The sequence below is a fragment of the Diospyros lotus genome, chromosome 7 (genome assembly GCF_014633365.1).
Source record: "Diospyros lotus cultivar Yz01 chromosome 7, ASM1463336v1, whole genome shotgun sequence".
In the NCBI taxonomy this organism is placed as follows: Eukaryota; Viridiplantae; Streptophyta; class Magnoliopsida; order Ericales; family Ebenaceae; genus Diospyros; species Diospyros lotus.
The window spans coordinates 17,281,803-17,305,470 of NC_068344.1; the positions used below are offsets into that span (position 1 = coordinate 17,281,803).

The 23,668-nt window shown below is 37.4% G+C and overlaps 1 protein-coding gene across 1 annotated transcript in view; it reads right to left on the bottom strand.

The window, feature by feature from the left end:
- The window catches only part of LOC127806499 (uncharacterized), a 56,512-nt gene extending 44,569 nt beyond the window's left edge, over nucleotides 1-11,943 (bottom strand). The window contains exons 1-4 of the mRNA XM_052343842.1: nucleotides 11,420-11,943; nucleotides 5,664-5,835; nucleotides 5,332-5,549; nucleotides 4,634-4,694 (exon numbers count right to left, since the gene is read on the bottom strand). Coding sequence (XP_052199802.1) covers nucleotides 4,634-4,694; nucleotides 5,332-5,549; nucleotides 5,664-5,835; nucleotides 11,420-11,833 — 865 coding nt within the window. The 5' untranslated portion in view covers nucleotides 11,834-11,943. The remainder of the gene's footprint in view (nucleotides 1-4,633; nucleotides 4,695-5,331; nucleotides 5,550-5,663; nucleotides 5,836-11,419) is intronic.
- Between the last annotated feature and the right edge of the window lie 11,725 nt (nucleotides 11,944-23,668).

Consider the following 23,668-nt stretch of genomic DNA (forward strand, 5'->3'; position numbering starts at 1 on the left):
ACATAACAGGCAGTATGGGATTGGATTCAAGAGCCATCATGGAGGTTGGGCTCATGGCAAACACCCCAGGGAGGGGAGCCTCCTAAGAAACAACAGGGGTTTTCCATTGGGCTTTCGTGAGCCAGTATGGCTTCCATCATGTCTTATTGGGTTTTGAGTATTCCAAAATCCATTTTGTAAGGACACAAAGTGTGGACATTTTGAGAATATTATCGGAGATTATGTTGAGTGATTAGAGAATCCACGAAGATTGGAGGAGATTAGAGATCGTGAGCTAACTTTCCTAAAGTCAAGATAGATATCTTCTCCAAGATTAGATCCTGATTTAAGAAGTTTCCTAATTCTGTAATTGTATCCTTAGTTTCCTTGTATAGTGTACAGCATATTTGTTTTTCCTTTTCTATAACTTTCCTATAGTGTAATCTTCTTCCCTATTAATAGGGAATGTATTCAGTAATCTATATGAAAATATATTCATTGTTCTTCTCCCTAATATTTTCTGCATGGTATCAGAGCAAAAAAAAAATCCTGCTCTTTTGTTAAACCCTACGCAGTGACTGCCACACCATCTGCCTTTCAATCCGTCACTCCTGCAACCTTCAGATGAATCAGATCTGCTAATCACAACATGCCCCGGAAAAGCAATCAGTCTTTGGATATCATCTCCTGTCCAGCCAAGAGCACAGGAGCCATTGACAACAATATGTTTATTATCACTGGTCACAAGTTGAACAGGCAGAACTATCTTCAGTGGTCCCAATCCGTCATGATGTTCATCTGCAGAAAGGGGAAGGATGACTACCTAACTGGAGGCACAAGCAAACTAGGGGAGGAAGACCCAAAGTTCGGGATGTGGAAATCTGAAAATAACATGGTAATGTCCTAGCTTATTAACTCCATGACTAATGAAATTGATGAGAGTTTTTTGTTGGATGACACTGCACAAGATATCTAGGAAGCTGCTAAGGAGGCTTACTCACATGTTAAAAATACTTCTGAGCTGTTTGAGATTGAAAACATGCTTGATGATCTGAGACAGGGAGAATCCCATGTTGCCCAGTACTTTAATTCACTCAACAAGTACTTGTTTCAACTAGATAAGTTTGATACAATCTAGTAGAAGTGTTCGAAAGATTCAGCCAAACACAAACAGATTGTTCAAACAAAGAGATTATACAAGTTCCTTATAGGTTTGAACAAAAACCTAGATGGAGTGAGAAGGAGAATTCTAGGTACAAAACCTCTACCAAGCATGCGGGAGGCTTTTTCTGAAGTACGTCGAGAGGAAAGCAGGATGAAAATAATGCTGAAAACAGCCACCCCAAGTCTGGAAAATTCAGCCCTAACCACTCAGGGCACTCAACAACCAACCAAACAGAAAAAGGGGTGTCCTTGGTGTGATCACTGTCATAAAACAGGTCATACAAGGGATATCTGCTGGGAAATACACAGCAAACCAGCAGATTGGAAACCAGCTCATGAAAGGAAAAGTAGAGGCAATATAGCCTCTATGGAGGAGACCAATACAGCCTCAGAACCAAATTTTTTCAGCAAGGAACAGATGGAATGGCTAAAAAAAATGTTTAGCCAGTCACAAATCACTCAGCCTTCAGTAGCTCTGGTTCCATAGCCCACGAAGGTAACTTCCTAAGTGCTTTCACTGCTAAACGTGAATTATCAGCTATGTGGATTATTGATTCAGGGGCATCTGACCACATGACTGGAAACATCAAGCTATTGACAAGCTTTAAACCCTGTGATGAAAATTGGACTATAAAGATTGCAGATGGTTCCCTTTCAAGGGTAGTAGGGACAGGTTCTAGCTCTATCCAAGGATCTTACCCTGAAATATGATCTCTTGGTTCCTAATTTAGATTGCAATCTATTGTCAATCAGAAACTCACAACTGATCATAATTGTGTGGCCAAGTTCTCAAATAATTTGTGTGAATTTCAGGATCGAACTTCAAGGAAGACGATTGGCAGTGCTATGGCATGTTCGAGACTCTTATCTCCTCAAAAAGAATGACCTCCAGAGCAAACAAATTCATCCCAATAACTGCTTCTCCACAGAATGTTCTGGTTGTCCCTCTAATGCTTCAACGACCTAAGTTCCAAGCTTGAGATGAACAATATCTTCACCCCAGCTTGAGGGGGTGTGTAGAAGATCAAATATCTCAGTATTTAAGTCATAGAATCTTCTCTATTTTAGGCTATGTACAGTAGGATTCTTATCTAGGAAGATTTACAGCTTCTTTGATTTTATTTGTTTCCTTTTTCAATTGATTGATGATTCTTAAGAGATCAAAATCCGTTAGGGATGTGATTTGTAATCTCTTTGTGTGTATATATAGACTAGGCATGTACAGTTGATTGATACGAATGAAAGTGAATTCCTTTATCCACATATTTCTTCTTTGTCGTTTGTCTCTCTTCCTAAAACTGTTATAGAAGCCTTTAACCATCCAAGCTAGCAGGATGCTATGGTTGAAGAAATGTCTGTTTTAGTCTAATGGAACTTGGGATTTGGTACCTCTTCCACAAGGTAAGTCTACTATTGGATGTCACTAGGTTTTTACTATCAAGGTTGGCCTTGATGGCCACATTGAGAATATACTCAAGTTTTTGGCCTTGATTATGGGGACACATTTTCTCCAATTTTTAAGATCTCTTCTCTTCTCTTCTTGTCGCTTACTCCTGGGTTTGTTACTTAGGGCAAATCTAGCTTAGTGTGTCACCTGTGAAAATCCTTATATGGCTTAAAGCAGTCTCCTCAAGCTTGTTTGGTAGATTCAATTCAATTGTCTGAGGGTTTTGGTTAACTCATAATGGAGTTTATCATTCTATATTTTGTTGCTCTCGATTTGGTTGCCATATTCTCATGGTAATATCTATTGATGATATAGTTATTACAAGAAATGATGGTGTTGGTATCACTGAGTTGAAAGCTCACCCTCTCAACAACAACTTTAGACCAAGGATTTGGGTTCTCCAAATTATTTTCTTGGTATTGAGGTGGCTTAGCCAAAGTAGGGAATCTATATTTCTCAAAGGATGTATGCCTTGGATATGCTTAAGAGACGAGCGTGCTTAGATGTAAGCCTATAAAGACTCCAACGGACCCAAATACCAAGCTAGGCATGCTAAATATATACACTCTAGCTTGAGGGGGAGTCTTGAAGTTATAAGTATATAGTAAAGTTTATTATTGTAATAAGGGTACTTAGTATACTCTTGTGTGTGTGTGTGTGTGTGTGTGTGTGTGTTTATATATATATATACCTAGTCTATTCATTTTAGAGAAATACACATTATTTTATTCCTCTACACTTGTAACATGATCAAGGCTCAAAGTCAAAGTCTAGGGGAGCAGAGTTAGGAGTTGTCCCAACCTAAGCAAACCCCCCATGAATCAATTCGAAGTAAGTGGGTACCATTAACTATATCCTCAAAGGACCAGGCCCCTCTTGCATGTTGGCCTGCGTACATATATAGGAGAAGTATATCTAGCTACCAAGAAACCACGTGTGGAACTGGAACCCAACTCTATGTTTTCCTTTTTTCTGATCAAGATCTTGAAGGAGTTCAACTACCCCATAACGATGTGATAGTGGGGATAATTATTATTGCAAACTTCAAAATACGCAGACGCTTGTTGACAACAAGAGCTCCAGTAACATCTTGTTTCATCACATCTTCAAGCAAATCGACGTCGACAAATGTCAACTCAAAGGAGGTGGGCGAGATGCAAAGGGATCAACTCAAAGGGAATTTCACCTTCAGATCAAATGTGGAAACAATGTCCCTGATCTCATACAAGAGCAGTCACCTAATGATGGCATTGCAAAATGTTGGCACCTTCAAGAAATAGAAAGGAACTAAAACTAGACAGAAAAACGAAAGAGTAATTGAGTTGATACCATATTAAAGTAAAAGAATTCAGTTTTGCAAGGCTTTGATACCATATTAAAGTAAAAGAATACAATATTCTTATTATTGTATTGTAAAAGCTATAAAATGGGTATGATAAGGTCTTTGACTAACCTAGAAAGGTAATAAAGACTAGCCTAAAAAGGAATAAACAATTATGGAAAGATTAAAAAATATATATAAAGACCTATAAAATATTCTAACAAAATTCTCAAGATATTCTAACAAATAAAATTGATGTATTCCATTATCTGTGACTGATAATAGTATTAACACAAATAGTACAAAAACATTTAATAAATTGGCTAATTAAAATTTTAAAATTGTTATTAAAAATAATAATCATATTAAATAAAAATTATAAGTGAAATTGTTCATTCATAAATAGAATTAAAAGAATTTATGAAATATGTTTAATCATAATATTGATTAAGGATGGACATTATCAAACATGTTTCCATACTTTGTTTCTATATTTTACAAAACAAAGTGTAATCAAACATCATGATTGATTTTAATTTTTTGAATAAAAAGAAAAAACTAAACACCAAAAATTAAGAGCAAAATCATGAAAACCAAAAATTTGTCAACCAGCCCCTAAGTATGTCTAATCATAACCAGAAACTGAAGAAAGCAAAACTGAAAGACAAAAAGAAAGAAACTGGGAAAGCAAATCAAAGGAAAAGGAAAATGTTGTTGTTAACCTTCCCCGTATTCCATATTCTCAAATGTTGCAAAAGCGACTTCGGGAATTCCGCAAGTAGCCTACAAAAAGAAGAATAGAAGTCAGTATGTTATTGTAAGTAAAGAAGCAATTGGAACAACAGGCTCCAAAATGAAATGAGCTTTATATTACCCAGTACCTAGCAAATGTGCTCAACAGAATATGACAACAGAAAATTAGGGCACATAAGATGAGGCTCCCCCCACCCCCCAAAAGAAAAATAAAAGGAAATAAAAGAAAATAAGGCAAAATAGGGATGGAAAGAGTATCAAAATATGCATCCAGATTAGGAAATTAATCACAGAACAGCATAGTAACGGTAACATAACTGTACATGTTCCCATGGACAACATGTCACCAGCTACAGCTCAAATAAGGAGTCCTAAAGTCGAGAAAAATCAATAAATGTTAACGGCGATGCAGTAGTTGCCACAGATAATGGGCTTTTTTTTCTTTTATGTGAAGGCAACACTATGTGGGAAAGAAACACTTTGAGGGGATAAACCCTAAACGAAAGAAGCTACTTACACCAACATGATCATCTAAAAACTTTACAAAAGACAGAAAAATCCCCTCTTACCCAAAAGTGGAGAGAAATGTTGGGGGCGGTTGAGAATTTCTCAATCACACAACAGAAATCCAAATAGGAAAAGAGGAAAGCCACTGCAAGTACGTTACCTGCACACTTAGAAGACAATTGAAATGAAATGTAGTTGCCATCCGGCCTGCTGCCTCCATTTCATAAGCTATTGTTAGTGCATTCGAGTGATCCCCAACTTTACAGTCCTCCTCAATTAAAAGATCATAAAGCTCATCAGTAGCTCTCAATCCACCTTCAGCACCCTTCAGGAACACTTTGTTAGCATCTTCGAGATGATTACTTCTGACAAGTTCCTCTGATTACATCATGAGAGACAAACCTAGGTTAAATGCTAAAATGGTGAAAAATTAAATAAATAGATCAAAGGAGGTCAGATGGGATAGTTAATGGAATGCCATGAACACCTTACCAACAAGAACCAGCCAACCATGACGAATGTCAAAATGTAGCTTCTCCATTGCAGCAAGAATTTCCAAGCCTCTAGTAGCACGGCCCTTGGAACCAAACAAACGGATCAATGCAACAAATGTTTCGTGGAGAGGACAAAGGCCTTCACACAACTCCCTTCTCAATGCATGCATCTGCATTAGGTAGCAGCAATATATAACATGGGCTTATGTAACAAAAACGCACATATAATATATGTGTGTGTGTAAGAGCGCATACAAATGTTAAAGAAAAGACACCAAAACAGAGTTAGAGATACTACGTTTAAAGCAGATAACGATCCCTATGCTACACTTGGAAGAAATAATTCAGAAAAGTATACAAACGTTGCTTAGTTGACCATGAGGAAAAATCATATTAATTATATCAACAGCATATGTCCATAACTAGGATGGAAATCTGAACCCACTGGTTCAAGACCTGGCCCAACCCACCCCTGATAGGACATGTTTGGGGAGTCTTTAAATAGGTAGCAGCAGATTGAACAGAAAACCCCTTTTGAGTATTGAACAGCAGTACAGAACCCATAAGAGTTTATTGCACCTTATCCCCAGTCAATGACCAAGTGACGGAGCCTGAGGACAATAATGGTTAATGAGATCCAAAATGAGGGTCTGTGATCCCCGCATGACCCTTGGTCAACCGTTGGCACACTAGGGAATCAAACAAGCCTCCTTATCTTCTGTGCTATCATAAATCAAATCCAATTTCCAATAACAAACTTAAATTAAGACAATATATCAAAATCTCAACCTTATTAAATAAACTGCACCAATATATTATATAAATCTTGTTTGTAAATTAACAGAGCCGACAAGTACAATTGTCAAAAATAAATGGAATAACATAATGCCTAAACAAATGTGATGCCTATCAAAGAAGAGATTGCAAAATAAAGTCTAAGTGCCTCAAGTGGACTGGTTCAACGGTTTCAGTACCAACTTGTGATCTGAAATAGACATACACATAGATAGAGTGAGCTAATAACCTGGTGAATGAATAATAGGTTGAACCAAGCCAAGGCTAGCATCCATTGTCATTAGTAATGGTATCCTAACAAAGATTTTCCTAATAAAAATAAAAAAAAATTGTGTCCAAAATCCATCGTTCTATATGCATCCAAATCAAGAAATCCACTTATCATGCATCAATAACCATAACAATCACATCTGACCAAGTAATCCAAATTCATAACCCTAGCAAAAGAATTAAACTAAAGGTTTGCCTCGATAATCTAAGCTCTAAAAATGTAAGGACAAAATAATTTTCATAATGGAGTTCAATAATGGTTTGAGTAAACTTTTCACAAATAGCGCAATTTCAAAATATGCAATTATATAAAAAAATATTCATGCATAAGGCCAGTGAAATAAAATAAAACCATGCCATAATAAAAATCATCTACTCAACCGAATGTCCCCAACTTAGAACATTTATGCAAAGTCTGGATTATGTGTGTCCATGGAACCTAAGCCATATAAAATTGAACAATAAAAATTAATTAATGAAATTGTAATCCCTGCATAGAATCCTAAACTCTTATTACCCCTAAGTTCCAAGTCCTACAAGCTAAAGGTACGGAATAATTTGAATAATTGCATTGATTTAAAAATTAGGCTAATCTATGTTTGATACATATTTAAAATAATTTTAGAGGTGATTTTATTACAAAAAATGATTTGAACATTTTAGAAAATGGGTCAAATATGGTCTACATTGAATTTGGGTCAAAAATTGAAAAAGTGGTCTATCCTATTCAAATGAATCACAAGTTAGGGGTCAATTAGTCAATAGGTCAATCAACCTGTAGCCATTAGTATCCATGGCCATGTCCTCTCTAGAGCCATTATATCCTATGCCATGTTTAAGGGGTGTTTAACCAAATTTTCCCTAGTCTTCCTCTCTTTTTTTTTTGGCTACAAACATCCACTCGATCCACTCACCTTACAAGTATGTTTATTGATCTTTTTCCCACAAGTCCAAACCATCTTAATCACGTATCTTCCATCGTATTTTCATTAGACACCACTCTAACCATCCTGCATAACCTCATTTCTTATTTGTCTTTTTTTATATAGTTGCGCATTCACCATAACATCCGCAACTTAGTTACACTTATATTTTGTATATGTTGGTCTTAGAAACCTCGATAAGTAGACAGCTTTTAGTTATTAACTAACAAAGTATGGAAATAAATTGATTTTCATACACTTTCACTTCTTTTCTTAACCTTTGTTCAATCACCCTCTTTCGAAATTTCATAGTAATGACTCATTAGGTACAACAACAACACATCAAGTTTTAATCTCACCATATGGGGTCAACTAAATGAATTGTAGCTTACTAATCACTTCTGTCTATGGCCTTATCTTCACAAAAAAATAGTATTCAGAAATCTCAAATACAACAATCACAAGCCTCAATTCCACTAGGTGGGGGTACAAATCTCAAATATATTGAGAAAATAGCTTAATCTACAAAGAATATATGATTCAATCTATTAATTCAAATATCATTCAACATACAAAAACAAAATTAGTACATCAATCATATACCATTAAACCACAGATGTTCCTAAAACAATAAGTATCCAACAAGAATAGAAAATCCAATGCAATCCAATGCCTAAATGTTCCTAATGCAAACTAATATCAGCATCCAATCCATCATTCAAATCTAATATCAATAAGCATCCAATATGTTCCTAAAAATACCCAAAAATATAAGTGTAAAAAATAAACAAAAGGAGTATGAGGGGGTCATTTGATAATGTTGATCGTGTTTGGTCCACTATCTTCTATCTTTGTTGCTAATGTCTAACCTTCAAAGAAACCAAACTTTGAAACTTTGGAAGCCAAAAGGCATACCCACATGTACTTTAATGTTAAACAAATACATGTTTCTTTCTTAGGAAAGCATCCCAGACTTCATATTCATACAGTCTAAGAAAGCATACACCCATACAATGTATACACAATGCAAACACACACCAAAACACACTTGTGAAAATATTTTATTTATATATATAACAACTACATTTATAATTGTTAGAAAATCAGAAGAAAAATTAGTGTCAAATCTTGCTAAGAGGTGCAATTATGTCTTTTGAAGATATTTGAGCCTCCTACTATGTAATGACCAAAGACTCTTATCTCCAAGATTCAACTTAGCTAAGATTTGATCCTATTCCCTTGCAGTTTGCATTAACTGATGGAGAACGAAGATACCCAATACAGAGTAGTGTTTTGGATATCTTAGTTCTATGTATTTATCTATTTTTCCTCAGGCTTCTCATTTATAGGTGAGCTATTAACCACGATCATATATACTTATGCTACTAAATTCAATATTGCATGCTAGCACATGTATGTTGACTATTCCATGACACATGTATCTTGATAATATCAAGATGCATAATGCATTGCTTATGAGAATAACCCATATACCATCAAAGCAAATGGAAAGTCGAGCCATGAAACCAAAAGTAGAAAGAGCAATTATGGCAATGGACTTACTTCAAATTGTTAGAAAACTAAAATAGAAACTAATGTCACATCTTGATAAAGGCGCAATGACACTTCTCTATCTCTAGGATTCATCTTAGCTTGGATTTGATCAAGCAACTCTATCTCTAGGATTCATCTTAGCTTGAATTTGATCGAGCAACTCTATCTCGAGGATTCATCTTAGCTTGGATTTGATCCCATTCCCTTATGGTTTTGCACAAACCAATGGGAACCAAGCACTTTTGAACCTCAGATCTAGATGTCCAATATAGAGTACAGTTTTGATGTCCTAGTTCTATGTGTTGAATTGTTAACTACAATTTCATCTAAAGGCTTAAGCTAATACATAGAGGGTTAACTTTATGTTTCATATTATTATTTTTACTCTCAAGATGCCCTCTCACGTGTGGCCAAGCTTCAATCTATAATTGGTCCAAACACGTGCAACTAATGAAATAATGGGTATTTGGGTTCATGGTGAGGGTTGAACTTAAAACCTTTGTTTGCTTTAATACCATGTTGAATTGTTAACCACCATTTCATCTGAAAGTTTAAGTGGTACATAGAGGGTTAATTTCATCTTTTATATTATTATTTTTACTCTCAACACTGTATTATATCTATTTTTGGTCATCCTTCTTATTTATAGGTGAGCTATTAACAAAATATGTGCTTATGTATGTTATTGCTAACTAAATTCACCATTACAAAATGTATGCTAAACTTCATACGTATTCATCATGTTTACCTTTAGAAACAACAACAATAATCACATATACAAGACGCATTACGCTTCAACCTAACCTACTTCCATTATGCAACTTGTCTTCCTCCCCTAGTCCCCAATATGGTCATCCCTATCCTCTCTTCCATGGTTTGGACAAATATAAATGCATGTTACTAATGTGATATTCAAATTTTTAATGACGATAGTATTTTTTTAATTTTGGAGTTTGGCTTAAAATATCAAAAGATAAAATGGAACAAGGTGACAAGTATGGCAAATTAAACCTCAAGGAAATTACAAGAAAGAAGAAAACCTAGAGACTTGAAAAGGACAATGGGGGCCATTTTAATCATTTTGACCTATAAGGAGTATTTTGGTAATTTTGGCTTTCCAAATCTTTGGAAAAAAAGGGAAAAAGTGGCCAAAAACTTTATTTTCAAGTTCTTATTAACGAAAAATGAGGTTTAAATGGAAAATTGGACAATTTGGGGTAAAAATAATAGACAATTTGAGAAGTTAAAGCCTTGCAAAGTTATAAATAATTAATAGTAGTGAAAAACTAAAATGGAAAAAGTGCAATAATTACTATTTCTATGGAAATGGGCTTAAAATTAGGATTATCTAATTTGACATATTAACTTTCCAAGTGAAGAAATTTAGGGTAATTGAGTTACGAATTAAGTTATTTTTGTAGGATCATTTGATCCAAACAATTAGTGACACCACTTCTAAAGGGGCAGGGGGAGAACAAATGGTGCTCTCCCTTTCTATAATAGTATTGAAAGATAAATCTTGTTTTAGGGTCAAGTATGGAACTGAGCCCACCTTACAAGAAAGCTACCCCCCCCCCCCCCCTCCCCCCCTTCCTCTTCTAATACATGTAGATATAATTGTAATGCAAAAAATTAAGTCATTATTACTTGCATACAAGCATATGAATATGTATTGTCATGACTTCCATTCTTCTTTTAGTGAAGCAAAGAGGGCTAGTGAAAGATTAAACTAAGCAAGACATCAACTAACTGAAGGAATCAAGTTGAAGACTCCCCAATTAATCTTCAGGTACAAAATTAATATATTTGTCATTTATTCCCATATCCAGTGAATTGAGCAGCAATTCGTTTCTCTCAATGAACAGACAGAGGACCACACTTCATGCTCCAATAGCATTGTATTTAAGAGAAAATACACAGTGCGAGGTAACCAAACACTTTTACAAACATTTGCAGTTCAATTTCCACAATTTTCTGGCATCTAACACCTAAAATGCTACTAAATCCGGGTCACATACCAACCAGGCGCCAGGATTATGGACTGGGAGAATACCATAATTCAATATCCAAAACGCCAGCAAATAAAATTAAAAAGTATCTTTTTTATTAGAATGGAAACTACATAGCACATAAAAATTGGGACAGCAAAAGGGTCTAATATACACACACACACACACACACACATATATATATATATATATAGTTGACTTACAGCGCCCTCATCGTCGCCGGCAAGGACATGGGAGACGATCAATCCGTGGAAGGAGCGGGGGCCAGGGCTAAGGCCGGCGGCAATCATATCGTACATGACTTCGGAAACGCCGGCGGAATCGCGTTTGCGAGCGCGTTCCATGAGCTCCTCCATGAACACCAGCCTCAGCCCTTTCTCGGCGGTCGACACCCCAAGACCTGTCACTGTTGCCTCCTCGTCCTTACCTTGCTGCTTCTGTCTCCTCTTCCTCCTCCTCGTCGTCTTCCTCTCCGGCGACGACACTGCCGACGCTAACCTTACAACATTTCGACAGTTTCGATATGCCAAATAGCAAGAAGAAGAAGATGATGATGATGATAATGAGGGGTATGCGAATGTAAATGGTAAGTGCGAAGAGGTTAAGAGGTTTGCCATTATCAGATTGCAGATAGGGGGAGGGAGGACGGGTTCAGGAGGAGCGAGTGGATAACACCATGGCTCACAGGAGCAGCGAGGGAGGTTTAAGCGAGTTTTTACCCCCAAAGATGGTGTTCTATCTCCAAGCTCTTTATTTTGTTTTTAATTATATTATAAATATAAATTATAAATTTTTTTTTTATTTTAAAAATTATATTTGCTCCAATCACATTATTTATTTTACTTTCTATTTTACTGCCTATTTTATTTATTTATTAATAAATTTTAATTCTATTTATTTTACCTTATTTATAATTTTTACTATTATAAAATTTTAATATTTATTTTATAATTTAATAATAAATATATACATATACAAAATCAATAATTAAATATGTAAATCAATAACTAAATATACAAAATAATCAAATATGCACATATACAAAATCAATAACCAAATACACAATCTCATTCATCAAATACATAAATCAATAAAAAAATCCCCAAAATTAAATACACAAACCCTATTTATAGAAAAAAAAATCCACAAACCCTATTGTTGTGGGATGCTCTAAAATTCTCTTAAGTTTCAATGTTCATTCTTCCTCAGATAGTCTCCAAGACAAAAGCCTCATAAGCCCTCGATGGGTCTTCCGAGATCAACATGCATCATTTTTTCCCAAGTCCAAGGACATCTTTTGAGGTCTCCTGAACTAAAACCCCCTTTCGGGGCCACCAAGAGATAACCATTGAGGTGTCCCATCTCAAAAACTTCTCCAGGTCCTCTAGCCTCCTTAAGACACTTCTTGAAAGAATCCTTTGGCTCAATCGTGGGTCCCACCACTTCGTCTATAAATACTCGTCCCTTTAAAGGCAAATGAAATTTTGTAATCTTTTGGCTCCACATACCCCTTGAACTCGTTTCATACCTCTGTCTCAACACTCAATCTCTCTCTCCAAAACCTATTCAAAACACAAATATCCCTTCGAGACATGTAATAGACATACACTTGGCATCATATATTATGCTTTGGACTTGCCTTGGACTATTGTCTAACTTTGGCATCAGAAAGCCCGTGAGAGTCTCCTACGTGCCTTTCTGACTTTCATTAGTGGGCGTGGGCTATGTAACATCCTACATCGAACGATAGGAAAGATCAGAACAACTTACCCTAATAGGCCTACACGAACTTCCCAGGGGGTCACCCATCCTTAAGTTTCCCCAACTTAAGCACGTTTAACCTAGGAGTTTCTTGCCTACATTCAGCTCAAAAGATATCCACCTGGTGTTATTTCTTTCCTTACTTATCCTCGATATATACTACCCTTTTTCTGAGCTCTTGGGTATTATAAGTTAAGTCCAAGCTTAGCTCACCCAAAGGATTGGAAGCCTTGTCTCCCAAAGACCCATCGGGATCCCTTCATCTTGACTCCCCGAAGGCTCATTCGAACAGCACATCTGGAAGCCCCTAAGGACCCATCCGGGTTCCTGCCTTATCAGGTTCAGGCCCCGACCCTTTCCAAATCCATTTGACCTTACTCATGGCATCTCAGAGCCTCTATCGTGGTGAAGGACTCTGCTATGACTAATCTTAAGATAAATAAATTTAATTGTTATAATTAGGCAATAACAATTTGGAGCCATGTGTGAGAATCGAGCAAAAATCCATCACTTAGCTACCACCATAAGGGTCAGTTGTGTGAAGTTTTGTGCTCCCGCTTCATCCTATAATGCCTCTCAATAAGTCACGCTTTAAATCCTCTAGGAAGGTACTGTGGAGCTTGTTGTAAGGTTTTTCTCCTGTTATTATGTGCCTTCCAAGGTTTTTCTCCCGCTATTACGGCAGCCCTCGGGAGAAGAACGCACCTCCCTGCCCTATATCTTTACTAGGCATCCATGTTGTTCATCAAATGAGAGATCCAAGCTAGGCAAGTAAAAAGTGAGGATGAACCCCCTAAGGATATCTAAAGGCCAAAGGGTCATCATCCCTAGCGATGCTAACACCCGCAAATGAGTGTTATTGTGAAGAATGTGAAGACCTCTTCTAAGGGAAAAGACCTCCTGGGATGTGTTTGCCAAAGCATTCTATGAACCCAAGAGGTAGCCTCTCTGGCATGCCAATTCCCTCATATATGTTCCGCCCATGCCAGATGAGGCGTATCTCAAAACTTCCCAACTTTCTTGGATATTTTTTTTCGAGTTTGGGGAGATTCTAGTGTAGTGGGATAGGTATGAGTTAGTAAAGCAGCACGAACTATCGACAAGAGGAGATTAATTATCAGTGCCTTCTACAACAGACCCGTAAAAGCTGAACTATCGATCCAAAAAGACAACTTTGTAGTGGCATTTTTCTGCAACAACTCTTAAACCAATCTCCTCCCCCTTTTTGCCAGAAGGTGTTTGGCGTTCCGCCCTAGCTCACTCAAGCCTCGCGATCAGCTGTAGCGAGAGTTTCTCGTAACCTTTCAACATATTCCAAAGGCAAGGGATCGTTGTAAGCACTTGCAGCATTATATTGATCGCTTTAGGAATGCCATATTGGAAGACGCAGAACCAAGTTGTTCTAGGTCATAGATTAGATATCGCCATCTTGCAAGTAGAAGTTGCTAAGTGAAGACATTACTAACTAACTTCTTGTAAATCACGAATGTAGGTGTCTGTACAGAACCGCTCAAACAAAATGATCACGTGATGTAAAAGATATAGGGTAACACATATATGTTTGTATCCTCTATTTTGCAGCATTTTAGGGAAAGGCTAAGAATCGGATTGGGGAGTTAAGGGGATGGAAACCCTTAGGCTCGACCCACTGTACATCTCCTGTAATCCCAAGTTCAAAATCAAATAGATATGAATAAACATGATTTTTGAGTGGAGGAATTCTCGTAATATCATGAATTACATAAACAGTCGTCTGTCAAAGGCAGCCTCTAAGAGCAAACATAGGAAAGGATTCGGACCGTTAAAACAAAAATACTAAAACCTCAATTATCAGAAAATTATATCTTTATCTTTCATATGTCGGGCCACAATATCCGTGCCCTAATCATCTTGCAGATGTAGGTACTTTGCCAAACTGTTAAAATAAAAATATTCTCTTACATAGCGAAAGTAGGCATCCCATCGAACCACTTTGACAAAATCTTATGATTGCGGAAATAGGAACTTTGCCAAACCACTTTGACAAAACCTTATGATAGCAGAAGTAGGCACTCTACCGAACCATTTCGACAAAATATTGGTATTCTGCTCATAGACGTAAGTGGTTTAGAAAATTTTCAACCAAACCGCGTCACCAAAATAGAGTACCCCTTGGGGCACTTCATGCCATTAGGGTCCATGTCCTCTCTACCCAAAGCTCTCTTATGGGCCCAATGCTCTCACATCTCAGACAGTCCAATAGTCTTTGGACGTAAGGACCAGGGTTGCTCCCTTAAACAACTGTTCTACTAGCCTTGTGCATCAACACATTAATTGGTGGAAGGAACAGAGTCGCACGAATTTATTTTTCCTCTATACAGGTCTATTGGTACTTACCCCTTCTACTATACTAGGGCATCTAGGACCGTGTATCGCTCCTCGCAGCCAGACCTTTTCATAAAGGGACTTTATGGGTCGGTGTCCTCCCTTCGAAATAGCCCCAGGGCACTGTGGCGGCATACTGACTATGAATGAGACCAGCTTGTAAAAGGCGGTTGGTGGACTCAAGCATGCATCTCACCCCTAGTTACAAATGGCAACAATAGTACTGCTGGATGATGTTAGATGCGGGATGTCTCACGCCTTAATTTGGACCTACGAATATTTATCTCAAAATTTATGTCTTGGGGCCAAATATTCCTATTACCCCGACAGGTATATCGTTACTTTCGAAAGTACTTCATTATCTCTTTCGTCATTTTCATAAATTTACATATATAATTGATTGATTCACCCTTTATGAGTTGGAAAAGAGCAGCATTCCCCATCCAGTGAGCTGGATTACCTTTATATGCTGACATACACACAGGTATCAGGACCTCGCTTTAAAAGAGGACATGTCTTCAACGATAACAATTAAATTATTTTCCTACTTTCTTCTTATTCATGCTCCATGCATTCATGTACCTCATGCGCATGATGGGCTCCCAATTGGTCATCCAAATACCAAATCCAAAAGAATGCTCATTGTATTCGTATCAGTTTAAGTTCTCAAAATACAAAAAGAGTAATGATCTCAAAAAGGCAAAATAGGGTAAAGGGGCAACAATAAATCTTTCCTAAATCAAAGCCCTAGGAAACCCACCCTTCTAACTAGGAACTCCCTCTATAAAGTCCAAATCAGTGAACTCAATATCCTCCAGAGCACCTATTGCCTCCATCCCTTGAGAAATCCCTACGTTAACTAGCGTGTCCGGCTCCAGTACATATAGGCTCCATGGACTGGCAGGCTCGTCAAGATCCTTCGCCTTTTCATTCAAAAATGCCTTAGGTGATATATGATCAGGGTAATTGAATAACTGTCAATTGCAAATATTCCCTATCTTGTCGCCCGTGAAGATGACATCAAAAAAGTTGGTGTTTGGGGTTATTCTCTCTAAATACTCCCAGGCCAAGTAAAATCCATACTTCATGAAGACTGAAACATATCTTTCCTTATCCTCAAAACATACCTAGGATGATTGATACTCCTTAACTGTTTTAGCCGTGATGACCCCAATACTAATTTCCTCGAGCTGATCAGATAGCTCATCAGCTCGTCTTTTCTTTTCCAAAAATTGGGAGCGGGTATCATCCATTTCTTGTAGGGTTTAGCGACGCCTCAATTTTCCTAAGATGTTCCACATCTCCATTTAAGGAGTCATTCTCCTTTTTCACCTCCTCTGCCTCGTGCTCTAGTCAAGAGTCCCACCTTTCGTGTTCCTTGAGGTCCTTGACTTTATACTCCAGATCCATCACTTTATCTCATAGGCGTAGAGTGTAGTGGACCATCTAGTCTCTGTCTGTTTGGGCTTTGAGTAGGTCAGCCTGAGCCTTTGTTGTGTCCATCGCCTGGTGTTGAATTCCCTGTTAAGCAAAAATCCAAATATCATAAGTTGTAATAAGCATCAGGAAAATGTCAAAAGAAAAATTTAAAGTTCTCCATAACTCAATTAAATAGTGTTCCTCCGTGTTAACCTGGCTCAACATATCCCCTAAGTACCTCACCTCATCCCGCGGCATTATTGAGGTATACATCAGCCTTGCCACAATACCCAGATCCAAAATAGTATCCAAATCCAGAGCCCTGGGCAAGTTAAAAACTCACGCCCTTTTATGTGCTGGCGCCCTACTTGCACCACTTCCTGAGAGATGGGGCCTAAGTTGGGAAATAAGGATAGATGTGCCCTAGTCTCTAAGGCCAGCACTCTCCTTCTCTATTGCTCTGTTAGCTATAGAAAGGGTAAATTGCTAATGGCCTGATTTTGGGTATGATACCTCTCCAGCTCTACTTGAGCCTCAGCACTTTCTCTAACCTCCCATTCATCTTGTGCAACCTCTATAGCTGCTTGGGCCCTTAGGCTCAATGGTGATGGCTTTGGAATCTTTCTTTACTCAATAAACCTATTAGCATGTGGGTGGGGGGGGGAGGGAGAGGATGGCGGGAGGTCCGCTGTAGAGAAATTGAAAAAATCCTCTAAAAGTAATACCATAGAAATTTTTGTTGAGCTATGACCCTCTCCATCTATCCAGGCCCTCCTATTCATTCAGGCTTGTAAAGATTCCTTTCCCCTAGCCTCTCAAAAAAATGGGTTGGGGTGGCCGGCAGCTATGTCCTTTGAAGGGCCTCTTACGCCTGTCGTCCTGATTCTTGTTGCCTGGCCCGTGCTGCTCTCTGAAGCCGTCTCATCTCAACACAGTCAATCAAATAGTTAGTGCAGTAATTGAATATCAATATTTAAAAAGTTTTAAAGCGCCAAAAAAAAAATATAAGGGTTTGGGTGAACACCCCTAGGGTCTAACTCCCCTTCAAGCCCTTCTTCTTCCTCACCGGCCGCATTCGAGTCCCCTGTAATATCCACCTCTTCGTCATCTCCCTCACATTTCTCCCTTTTCCATCACTTGTTATCTCTGACGAAGATGATGAAGAGGACGCGGCAGTTTGAGTTTGAGCAGGTTTTGAAGGACCAACGTCATCGTGACGAGTATCATCTATTAAATCTGATAAAATTACTAAGACTTATTCAGCCAGTTTATTAATATCATCTTGGTGATCCTTCTTCACAAATGAATTTACTTCTTCCCAATCACACCTTACATTTCTCAATCTTTTGGTGTGCCAATATCATGATAACCCCCAATGTACCATTGGTGATGTGACCACTATCTACCTAGTCTAAAAATCATCTATCTTTTGAGATCCACCTCTAAATAGTTTTATCCTAAAATGAGTACGCGCGAGTGCAGACGTTGTGTGTTCCCACCCCTCCACCGTGCTCCTTGCACAAAATAAAAATCCCGCTAGTACGACCCACTATTCGGATGCAACTGGGCTGACATTAATATTTTCTCTCTTAAAAATTGCATCCCAAATAAGTGTAAGAGAATCCTAAATCCTGCTCACAAACTATCTAAATGTATTGCTACATCTCCTCCCTTAACAGTAGCAGTACTCTCTCATCTCCTAGGACCCCCTAGTTTTTATGACTTAGGGATACAAAATGATTGTGCAAGGTCTTTAGCATTTTTTCACTTCACAACCAAGGGTCTCATCCGTGGAGAGATGATAATATCAGTGGGAGATTATTAAAAATCCATTTTACCTCTAAGAGTTGTATTTTTTAGCAAGCGTGAGCCTTTTAAAGAAGTAGAAAACTCCTAGGACTGAACAAAGGTCTTCAGGACAATGAGTCTTTGAGAGGTCCAAATGACTCAAGTTCTTCGGAGTAAAAGTGTGGCCTATTTGGGACCACTATCTATTTATAGTCGTAGCCTTCGGTAGGCTAAGCGTTATGAGTCCCTTGGAGACTCTCCCCCGATAAGCCATTAAACACCTATTTATATTTTACTCTTCCATTTGCCTTTCAGCCCCAAGACAAGAGTGGGGATTTATTATTGTGGGGTGCCTTAAAATTCTCCTAAGTTTTAAAGTTCATTATTCCCTAGACAGTTTTCGGGATAAAAACTTCCCGGACCCTCGATGGGTCCCCCAAGATTGGCATGCATCATTTTTTCCCAAGTTCAAGGACACCCTTTGGGGGCCCAAAGCCATCTGGTGACCCGAAGGCCCTTTTAGGGCCACTCGGAGATAACTATCAGGGTTTCCCACCTCGAAGACTTTTTCAGGCCCTCCAACTTCCTTAAGGCACTCCTCGGAAGAGTTTTTCGGCTCAACCATGGGTCCCACCACTTCATCTATAAATACTCGCCTCTTAGAAGGCAAATGGACTTTTTTGGATGTTTTAGTTCCACAGACCCCTTGGACTCGTTTCATAACTCTATCCCAACACTTAATGTTTTTCTCCAAAACCCATTCAGAAACACAAATATCTACTCGGGACACATAATAGACATACATTTGCATCATATATCATACTTTGGACATATTTTGGACTATTGTCTGACTTTGGCATTGGATAGCCCGCGTGGGAGAGTCTTCTGTGTGCCTTTCTAACTTTCATTTTTGGCCACAGGCTAAGTCCAAGCTTAGCTCACCTGAAGAATTGGAAGCCATGTCTCCCGAAGACCTATTGGGATCCCTTTATCTTGACTCCCCGAAGGCCCATTCGAGTAGCACATTTAAAAGCCCATGAGGACCCATCTGGGTTCTGCCTTATTGGGTTCTGGCCTTGACCCATTCCAAATCCGTTTGACCTAGGTCATGGCATCTCGGATCCTCTATCATGGTGAAGGACTCTACTATGATTGATCTCAAGAAAAATAAATTTAATTGTTGTAGTTAATAAACAACACATATGACTCGAAACTACCATCGCAATGACTATTCCCTTTCCACTACAGTGTCTGCTCACTTTATGCCACTGAGTGGTTGTCTTCTCTAGTTGCTTTCCTCTTTTGATCATCGTCTCTAACAACCTAGAACTCCGTCTCCAAATCTACTACAACTGTGGGCCTTTTCTAAAAGCGAATTAACTTGTACTAGCGTTGAGATGGCTATTATGGGTGAGAGATGGCGAGGGTTGCTTGGATGAGATGGATCGCCAAATCTAGCGAGGTGATTTGGGTTCTCCAAAACTTTGGCGATGGTTTTGGCGAAGCGTTGGAGACAGCCTAAAGGGTACATTCCTTAAAACTAAAAAGAGGGGAAATTAAAATACATAATTATTTAGATATGAATTTATTACAAAAATTATTTTTGATGTTTGAAGAAATAAAGTAAATATTTTTAAGATTTAATGCTATTTTATACTTTTTTATATTAGTTAACTTTTAATTAAAAAAATTTAAATGAAAAAATACCTACACATTTAAAATTTCTCTTTTTTCTTTGCAACTAAATGGTCGCCAAGAAATTGTTTTCCCTACTCTTATTTGACGTTCTATATCTCTACACCTTTCTTTGCCACTAAGTGATTGCACGCTATCATAGTTGATCGTTGTTACCCTTACTAGTTTCTAATAGACTATTCTTTCTTTTTTTCTTCTTACAACCAAACAACATTTGTTCTCGTTACTACCTATGCAACCATCACCACCAACCACCTTACTTTTATTTGACGTGAGGTAATTCTTATTCTTTTACTTCTCTCTCTCTTTCTCTCTTTCAACTCGATTTGAACCTAGAGAAGTTTGTTTGGGTTTGATTAACCCAAATGAGCTTTTGGATTTGTGATCAAACCTAAATGTAAAGGGGTTTAAAACCTAGTGGTCACCATTGGTTGGCAACCACTAGTAGTTTAATTTTTTTTTTTTTAAATTTAAAGGAGATATGAGAGAGAATGAATGGTAAAATAGTTATTTTGTTCATTTGCTTAATAGTAGGTGAAGTAATTGTTATTTTTAAAATTTGAAGGGTGTTTTTACAATTACATTAAATCTCAAGAGTTGGTTATTGCAATTTACCTTTAAAAATAATAATAATGCTATTTGTATATTTTGTAGGTCAACAGATTGCAACAACTGTCGCCAAGGAAATTGGGATTCGATTTACTATATAATTAATTTGTGCACATGTATAGCTTAGAAGTGTTGTAGATAGAGTGATCTTGTGTAAGAGCCTAGGCCTGGCTGGTGGGTAAGGGTTCGAGTTTGGGGGTCAGCAACATTGGGATTTTTTTTTTAAAAAAAACTCTTTAAAAACAATTTTTTTGTACAACATTTTTAATCAAATACAAACATAATATTCCAAATACCATCATAATATTTTTAGCACATAAAAACATAATATTTCAAATGCAATCAAGAAATTTATCACAAGATTTTTGACACATTTTTATTCAAATAAAAACATAATATTCCAAATGCCATTAAAAAATTATCTCAAGATTTTTCTTTGATCTTGGATTGCATGATGAATTTAATTTTTATTGTGGTGCTTAATAAGTCATATAAAAGTAATTTGAAACACCAAGTTAATAATCATTAACAAAATAATTTCATCATCAAAATAAATTGATTTTCATCATCAAAACAATATCAATGGAAAAAGTAAAATATCGATAATTTCATCATCAAAATAAATATAAGTTGTTGCAAATTTCTATTTAAGATTTATATGAATATAGCTCTATTTTAACTAAGTATATGAAATTGATTTTTATTTGAAAACCATATGCTTGACTTATTACTTAGGGTATAAATCAATATGTTTTTATCATTAAAGCTAAACACAAGAGTAAAACATCACAATAGTGTGTCAGGCTTTTTCTTTAACTTTGATAGGTCATGCTCAGACTTCGTTCAATAGTCTAGCCAAAGGCTTCATTTTATCTTTTGAGTACTAATGAGGGAATATATCAAGCCTTCATCATTAATAGCCGAAGGAAGAAGGATACCACGTGTAACACCTCGCCTCGCCAGGCGTGTCACTATAAGGGTATTTTCGGGAATCTTTTTTTTTTCCAATTTCATCACGCACGGTGATTTCAAGAACAATCTTCACATGCAGATAACGATTCCCAAGAACCCCAGTCTTGCCTATTTAACTAACAAGATCAATAATCTTAACAACTAAACGAGACATATTATAATGCAACGGATACATTAACATCAAAATACTGTGGCCTACCACGAGTTCATATAAGGTGTTTCTACACCGAAACACTTATTACAAAACTACCAAATGATAACAACATTATCATACTACCATACATACACAACCAGAACACATACTAAAGCTTCCAAAATGATACAATAATTAGCAAGCTAAACACTGTTGGTCTCATCTGGCCACGTCCTCGCCCTCGCAGCAGTCCCTAACTAGAACGTTGAATGTTCCAGGGGCATAACCCAGATTAGATGATAAAACATCTAAGTGATGGCATGAACAGTTTACGCAATGCATGAAAGACATACGAGCATGGCATATATAGACAAAACGACAATATGGAACACGTCTAACTTGGGAAATCTCCCTGACATACTTAACCTCCTGTGGAAAAATCCATTCCACATACCGTTGGGGTTAACCTTGCCGCGACATACTTAATCCCTCGATTGCCCTACTGTGTCACTCGTTTACCAGGATTAACCTTGTCCCATTCTCAAGAAGACCCCTGTAACACCCCGCTTTTTCTCTTACCGAGCGTGTCACTATGCTGGGGCCCAAATATGCATAAATTATTTTTTCTTTCTTTGTTGGTACATAACTTAAACCTTAAGTACCGAGTTCCAAATAAAACCCCCAGCAAATCATTAAAAATGCGAAAGCAATAATCGAAACCTGATATGGTATAAAATCAATTCACTTTATTTATAATATAAGAATCTGTACCATAGTTAACATCATATCCTCAATATTGAAATATATAAATACATGGAGATTCCATAATATTCTAACAAGACTAATCATCAATAAAACATCAGCTAAAATATATCCGAGTCAGCTCACTAAATCCATCGGCCACGCCATCACGTGCCGTCATATCTCAACCTACTCCTTGCCTGAGCTGCAAGTCTAAACTGGAACGTTGAATGTTCTAGGGGCATAACCCATTAGAAGATGAAACTTCTAGTGAGGGTCCAAAACATATATACGAATGCATGATACAATAACACGAACAACATTTGCCCTTAGTGTAACTTCCCTGGCCCGCAAGCCCGGCTAGGAATCCTAGGCAAATCCCGAACCTCTACAGGATAAGCCTAACGTTATTCCCTCAACGCCCTTGGGGAATTACGGCTACACTCTAGGGGCGACATCCCATTCCCATACATAATTTTCAATGTGACAATAATATCATGCCATGCAATTATCACGACTTTCCATGCAATATTATAAAATTAATATTGCATTCATAAATAGCATGCATATAAACAATCATCCCATAAATATCATATAGCATAGGATAACTCACCTTTTGAAATAAACTTGCCTTTTCTCGAAAAGCGTGCATCGCCTCGATATGCGTGCCCTGCCTTGATTTTTGTGCCAACTCTCAAAACTTGCAGCAATCACATCATCTCGATTACCTCAAACATAAAAATGATATTCTATTACTAAATATCTCAATATTCCATTTATTTCATTTTTTCCTTCTAAAAATCCCAATAATTACCTCGGGACCATTTCCTCAAATCTATCTTCACAACAATTCATAATAGACAATAAACATTCAAGGAAAAATACTAGACTTACCCGGATGCTACGTTTTCATGCAAAACGAGGCTCTTTGGTGGGAAAATCGAGACATCGAGAATCCCAAATTCCATTT